Source organism: Ceraceosorus guamensis (genome assembly GCF_003144195.1).
Source record: "Ceraceosorus guamensis strain MCA 4658 unplaced genomic scaffold IE81scaffold_218, whole genome shotgun sequence".
NCBI classification, from domain to species: domain Eukaryota; kingdom Fungi; phylum Basidiomycota; class Exobasidiomycetes; order Ceraceosorales; family Ceraceosoraceae; genus Ceraceosorus; species Ceraceosorus guamensis.
In genome coordinates, this window is record NW_020290213.1 from 1 (window position 1) to 6973 (window position 6973).

A 6973-nucleotide genomic window follows, 5' to 3' on the forward strand; every position below is an offset into this window, starting at 1 on the left:
GGGGGGGGGGGGGGGGGCCAGCTCTGGCGAGCTATTTCAAAGTTCGCAAAAGAATGGTGGGACCAGACGGGACCCTCTTGAGATTTGCGCAAATGGGGGAGGATTGGGAGCCGGCAAAGAACCGAACAGTAGGGCCCACGCGCCTGCTGCTGCTGCTGCTGCTGCTGCTGCCAAAGCGCCGCCGAGACTTGATGGTGAATCTCGGACCTCATTCTAGCTGCACATCTCATGCCCCCCTAGCCCCCGCCGTGCCTCGTACGCATCACCGAAGCGTTCTTCCGATGCAGCCCTGCAAAGAGCACCGTGGCGGCCAGAGCAGCAGTCACGGGTGCGCAGCGCAGAGTCGAGCAGCCAGCCCAGTGACGCCTGCCTGTACATGCAAACATTGTGAATCATACTGCCTGTCAGATTCGCATCCTCACACGCTAATGCCAAGCTTGATGCCAGATCTGGCTATTTTGCTCCCTCGAGATGGATGTGTGTGGGGGGGGGGGAAGAGGATCGCAAGGGGATGAGTGCAACCAAGCTCCGTGGTACTCGAGGAGTCTTTGTTTGCTGAGTTGAAACTTTTCCTTGTCCCAAAGTTTGTCAAGCCCATCCGCTCGATGGAAGGAGGTTCGGAGTATGTGCACGACACGTCCCACTCCGGCTGTTGCGGGCAGATGACATGCGATCCGCTTTCAGTCGCCTGGCATTCTCACGAAAAAGTCTGCAAGCCAGGAAGCCATAATGACACAAGCATCCCTCGCGCCTCCCTCGCCCGGTCGGCCCTTTGCGAGTGTAGTGTATTTCTCACAGCGCAGACGATCGTCACAGACACAAGCTCCTCTCCCTTCTAGCCACGATCATCGCAAAAGAGCGGATGGCCAACGACTCGCAGCTGTTTGTTGATCGCCGATCACGATGTCAACAAGTCAAAAGGGCGGCGCGAGACAAGAGAGCAGCAAGTAGTCAATCAGATAGAAACTTGCTCGCAGCAGCAGGCGCCATCCAACACTCTCCTCTGTCATCTTGGAGAGAATACCAAGCCGACCGTGTCGGAAGGCGCACTCGGCAACACCTTCAGCCATGCTTGCTACATCGCTCATCACCACAGACATCTCCGACCGCGCTCTCAAACAGCACAAGGGAATGAATGGATGGATGGATGGATGGATAACATTGCTTTTTCACATCGAAAGCTTGCGATTGGTACATTGATAAACAGGCACGTGCGTGTAAGAAGATATGGCGCCAGTGCAAACGTTCAAGTTACGCAAGACACCGCCACGTCAGGACCAAGCCGAGGAAAGTTTAGCGTCCGTTAAGGAGTCGGGCGCATGGGACCACAGAAGAGGTGGGGGCGTTGCTACGTGGCGCGTTCTGGCAGCTATACGTGCAGTGCCTGCAGCAGAGCTCGAGCATCAATTAAGGCGACGCTTCATCGAGGAATGATGTTGTCCTGCGTACGCTGCTTCTTGCGCGAAGCAAGACTCGTGCTACTGGCACGATTGGCATACGCCCCAGTGTCGTTTGACGCCTGCTGCTCGTGCTGACCGCTCAAGCTTGCGTCCCACTCCGACTCGTCCTCCTCTCTGGATCGCTTGGATCCGCTGGAGGATGGAGAGAGCTGCCTGTACGACGAGAGGTTCTCGTACAATCCATTGGCGGAGCCGAGGGATGAATGGTAACCCATAGCGATGGCTTGTTCAGCCCGCAACTTTGCAGCAGCCTCCTCAGCCTCGCGCAGCAGCGTCTTTTTGGCCTTGCCTCGTCGCTTGATATCCTTTGGATACTCGCACACCTGGTTCTTTGCGCGACAAGACGAGCAAGGGGAGCCACCGTCGCACTTTAGCTTGCGCCGCTTGCAGTGGCCGCACGCCATGAGGGTACGACCGGTGGGCGCGTGGTGACCGCTGCCGTCGACGTTGACAAATGGCGGACTGGGAGCTTGAGACGTGTACGTCGTCGATCCGCTCGGGACCATGTCGCTGCTGTACTGTCCATAGCCTTCAGCATGAGGCATATGCTGATGGTGGTGGTGGTGGTGCACCACGGGCGCAGCTCTGGCGTACGCCGGCATCGCATTGCTCGTTGCTGCGTAGTATGCCATCGAAGCAGGGCCGTGCTGGTTACCGTGGTGGTGCGGCATCGCTGCAGGTTGAGAGCCCTGCGCGAAAGCCGCTCCAGCTTGCTGTCGACTTGCTGGCAGGTACGCTTGCGTCTGTGGCTGTCTATACGCTCCAGTCTGCATGCGCATTGCCTGCAAGTAGTCTGCCTGCTGCTGCTCTGCCAAGGCGTACTCTGCGGAAGGAGCGGGGCCCACCGACGGACTCATGCTCCCTGCGCCATGCGAGACCATCGCACCGCCGACATTGGGCAGCGACAAACTCTTGACGAGCGGAGGCGAGCCCTGTTGAGGAGCGCTGTGCGGGACAAAGTTGGCGACGTATCCGTCAGGGATGCCCGAAGGGCCGCTGCTTCCTCGAGAGCTCTGAAAGCTCTGGCTACCAATCCTGCCTGCAAGTCCTGGAGCGTATTGGGCAGCATTTGCTTGGATCGTGGGATCCACGGAAGCGGAGAAGCTGCGCTCGTACAGCTCTTGTTGAGGCCAAGATGGGAGTTGCTCAAAATTGGCTTGGTGGGCCGGCGCACTAAAAGGTACTGCTTGTGAGTGTGCGTCGACATGGTAGTAGCCATGCGGTTGCGTGCTGCCGAAACGACTTGCGCGGGCGTCAATCGCCGTTCCGTCATGGGACAGTGCACGTTGCTGCACGGCAGAGCTGCTCGGTCCGGCGTTGAAGGCCGTGTACGGGTGCTCTAGCTGGTGCATGGGACGAGCTGTAGTCTCGGTCTGAGATCGACCCCGGCGCGAAGAGGGCACGCCGCCTTCCAGCAACCATTCCGGAGTTCCCACGAGTTGGGACGTGCCGTCGTGTTGGACGTATGTGGCAGGCGCAGCAGGAGCCGGCGCGAGGACGGAAGGCATCTGCGCCATGTGGGCCGCCGCCGCCGCGACATTTCCGGGCATGGAGCCTTGTCCAGCTGCGACTGGATTTGGAGCGTGGCGCTCCACCTGCTCTGCGCTCAGAGCGACCTCCCAATCCTCTGACTTTTCTTGGTAGCCAGGAACGGGCACGTCGTCGGACAGCGACATTGTCAGGAAGTGGGTCGAGCCAGGCAGTGAGCCTGACCCGATCGTGGAAGGAGAAGAGTGCTGCAGACCTGACGTGCTCAAGGGCGGAGTCAACTCCAACGATGCCATCGATCCAGATGGCGGAACCTGAATGCGCAGAGGGCTGCTATCGCAGACGCTTTGCACGAGTGCTTGTGCTGCAAAGGCAACGACGAAGCATACGTCGTCAGAGGCTATGCTGGACATCGCGAGGGGCATTGGCGCAACTCACCTTGGTTGATTGGCGTACAAGACAACTGGAGAAGTCGCTGAACGTTGCTGAAGCTTGGAGTTCGATACGGCTCGCGGCCTGCCCTGCCGTCCAAGCCTCCCAGACAGAGGCCTAGACCCTCAGTAAAGGCGGATGCGTTGGACGGCAGATTTGGCGTAACTAGACAACCCGGAGTCAAGTCGGACAGACCGATACCCAGATCAGCTGATGGGTCTAAGCCAGCCCTATGCCATTGGTCGTCGAAATTGTTGTCGAAATCTGGAAAGGTCTGTGCGTCCGACATGGAGCTCGTCGCTAGAGTTGGTAGCGGTGTAGGGAAGGAAGAAGGCCGAAGATGGCTTTCGATCGAGGGCGAGGCTGAGTTCAGAGCAGCCGGCCAAGCTTGATCGTGTAGTCGGGTCTAGGAAGCGGCGCCAGGCCTCGGAGCGGCAGCTATGAAAAGCCACTAGTGGTCCGTGGAAGCGAGACCAGGAAAAGAGTGTGGAGAGATGATTTCAAAGAGCGCAATGATTAGAGTGTCGGCCAGCCGAGCGTAAGTAAAGGGGCGGGGGGGGGGGAAAAGATTGAAATGAAGGACGGGTTGGGAGTGGATATGATGGTGGTCAGCTCGATTGTTGGCGAGTGCTCCATTCACGAATGGCAGTTCAGATGGATTTTCCCCTCTCATCACGGTAATGTCTCCCCATCAGCGCGCATAGAAATTCCCCCCTGCCCGCGTCCGCGTCGCTGAGTGTGCCTGCCATTCCCACGAGCAAGCACTCAACTCTACTGCACTCACCCGTTCTACAAGCCGTTGCGAGCCGTTGTGCCGCCTTTGTGTTTTTGAGTCGCGGAGCGAGCGCAGGTGATAGCGCAATGTATGCACCTCGACCGTTGGCGACCGTTGCAGCTTGGTAGGGAAAACGTCGAGACGATCGCCCAGACTTTGTAGATTTTCGCGTAGACGAATCCCCAAGTAGTAGGATGTGCGTAGATGGAAGAGGACCAGATGAAGATGGAAGTCGAAACTTGGCAAGCCTGATCTTGTCGGGGTTGGCTGGCCCCCCCCCCCACAAGACGTCGGTGCCCTACGCGCTCGACGAATCCTCGTCGCGAATGAAGTGCATCCGAAGCGGAAGCTTCTGCGCGCACACGTCAATGCGACCCACGGAAGCGGGTGTCGCGCAGGTCTAGACGGGGCCTCAGGCCGCCGTGTTAGATGTCGATCGTCTCGTTTGTTTGGAATGCCCGATTCCAGGATGGTCGTCTTCCTCGTCGTCGTCGTCGTCGTCGAGGAGAGATTGCGATTGCTTCACCGCACACCTACACCTACACCTACACGCACACGCACACGCACACGCAAACCACTTTCACGAACGCTCACAATAGGCGCACAAACACGCGCGCGCACACTCACCCACCCACCCACCCACCCACCACACACACATCATCTGTGACGCATCTTCTCGGATCTGGCTGGGTGTATTTTCTGGGTTTGGACCAATCTGAATGACGACGAGCTAGAAGACCAAAAGCCTCAATCACGCTCTACACCTTCATGCATGCATGGTAGGCCCGAGGAGAACGCGCTATAGCGCAGCGCAGCGCACCTCCATTGCGAGTGCGAGGGCAGCCAAGCCCTGTTCTCTCATCTCTCATCTGCTTCTGTTAGACTAGACTCGACTCGACTCGCCCGCTGCTGCTGCTGCTGCTGATGCACGATGCTGTAGGGGCGTCTGTGTCTGTCCATCAAGAATCACGAGCATCATCGATCGATCGATCAGGGCTGCAGCCCTTGTGCGCGCATATAACAGCAGCAGCAGCAGCAGCAGCAGCAAGGCTCTTCAGAAGGCTAGGCAGGCTGATGATTGTGTGCTTGCGGGGCCGCGTGTTGCCGTTTGCTTACTTACCCGCGCATGCACCTCATGTCACCTTCCCCGTATTTTGCTGCTGCTGCTGCATGCAACAACAGCGCCTCTACAGCAGCAGCAGCAGCAGCAGCAGCAGCAGCAGCAGCAGCAGCAGCATCGCCTGATTGGTAGACAGACAGACAGCGTCAAAAGTCATCAATGTGAATCAATCATCATGCTGGGAGCCGACTTCCAGCCCTGCAGGCAAGGCAAGGCAAGGCAAGGCAAGGTGCATGGCGAGTTCGTGCATCACCGACCTGCAGATTGCCTGCTGCCCCCAGGTTCCCGCGACAGCATGCAGCTCTTCTGGGGTCGATCGCGCCAATCGTGAATGTTTCAGCCACTTCTTGAAATTTGCTGCAATCGTGAAAGGGGCCGGCAGGGGCAGGGCAGGGCAGGGCAGGGCAGGGCAGCATGCAGGGTGCGCGCGCGCGCCCGCGCGTTGTGACTCACTGTACTGTATATAGCTGCAGGTGTTGTTCGGGAGGTGTGGAAGAAGTAGGAGGCTGGCTGGCTGGCTGGATCGTGCCTGTACGTGCTTGTTCCGCGCCAAGTCATCGTTCAGTCCAGCCGAGTTCGAGTCAGAGTCAGAGTGTGAGTGTGAGTCCGTCCGCGCTGCAAGTGCCTGCCTGCCGTCATCGATCGCGGAGCCCCACGCTTGATGCTTCTGTATACGCGTCGCGCAACACATTCACCATTCATCATCATCTGCATGCCATCCATCGGCAGGCCACGACGCGCGACTCGTCGCGACTGACTCATGCTGGGTGACTCTCACGCGCGCGCGCGCGCGCGCTCACGCTTTGACGTGGACGTGTAGGTAGGTTGCTCACGACTCACGACTCACGACTGTATAGGTAAACCTCTTCCAGCGCCCCGGGAAACGCCATCACATTCACGATTCGGTCGGTGTGGGGAAAGAAGGGGGGGGGGGGAGGGGAGCCTTTCCGTATCTCTCCGTCCTTGTCGCAATTAAGCGCAAGCGGAAATAAGGACTTGCTGCTTTTGCCGAAGAGAAGGCTGCTTGCTTGCTTGCTATAGCTGCTGCTGCCAATGACGCACAAAGCATGGCATGGCATGAACAGTCAGTCAGTCAGACAGACTGTGCACCTTTTTTTTGTTCGACGAAAAAGTTTGCGCAATCGCAGCAGAAGCGTTCCAGCCAAGGGGGCCATGTGCTGTACAGTACTGTATGTATGTGTACGACGGTACCAAGCGCCGAGAGGGCCGAGAGGAGAGGAGAGGAGAGGAGAGGAGAGGAGAGGAGAGGAGAGGAGAGGAGAGGAGAGGAGAGGAGAGGAGGGCGGTCATGCAGTTAGTTAGCTGCCGATCTAAACTCCGCTTTCCACGATCGAGAGTCCGTGAAAGCAAGGTGTTTGGCAGCTAGGAGAGAGAGCGAGCGAGCGAGGCTGAGGAGGGACGCTAAAGCGCCCGTTCATGGATTGAACGAACGCCCTCGCCTCGCAAGTCGCAGATCGTCACTATAAGGCCCCCGCTCGCTCTCTTCAGCACCTGCAAGGGCCGCGCGGGGGGACAGAGTAGCGCGGGGATCACTGCGCATTTCCTTCGGTGCAGTCAGGGAATACGCTACGTTGACAGGCAGCCAAGAGGCACGGACGTTCCAAAGCCGCACGGCACCGCACCGCACCGCAATAGATGCGTCCGTCAATCGTAAATGTGAATGTGAATGCTCTTGCG

At 58.4% G+C, this 6973-nt stretch overlaps 2 protein-coding genes across 2 annotated transcripts; both read right to left on the bottom strand.

The window, feature by feature from the left end:
• Positions 1-1277: 1277 nt before the first annotated feature.
• On the bottom strand, positions 1278-3750 carry IE81DRAFT_96881 (hypothetical protein). The gene is made up of 2 exons (XM_025517794.1): positions 3387-3750; positions 1278-3312 (listed from the first exon to the last, which is right to left on the bottom strand). Exons 1-2 carry the CDS (start codon positions 3667-3669, stop codon positions 1421-1423), a joined length of 2175 nt encoding a protein of 724 aa, XP_025365833.1. The 5' UTR covers positions 3670-3750; the 3' UTR covers positions 1278-1420.
• A 1263-nt stretch (positions 3751-5013) lies between these two features.
• Positions 5014-5691, bottom strand: IE81DRAFT_332873 (hypothetical protein; the record flags this gene model as incomplete). Its single annotated transcript, XM_025515346.1, has 3 exons — positions 5014-5107; positions 5276-5396; positions 5529-5691. The coding sequence occupies 3 exons, from the start codon at positions 5689-5691 to the stop codon at positions 5014-5016; spliced, it is 378 nt and encodes a 125-aa protein (XP_025365834.1).
• Positions 5692-6973: the final 1282 nt, after the last annotated feature.

Bases quoted from the DNA above. Each gene is read 5' to 3' on its own strand.
- IE81DRAFT_96881 (XM_025517794.1), bottom strand. From the start codon at position 3,669: ATGTCGGACGCACAGACCTTTCCAGATTTCGACAACAATTTCGACGAC. The intron at 3,313-3,386 runs GTGAGTTGCGCC...TTGCCTTTGCAG, and splicing joins TTGTACGCCAATCAACCAAG to CACAAGCACTCGTGCAAAGC.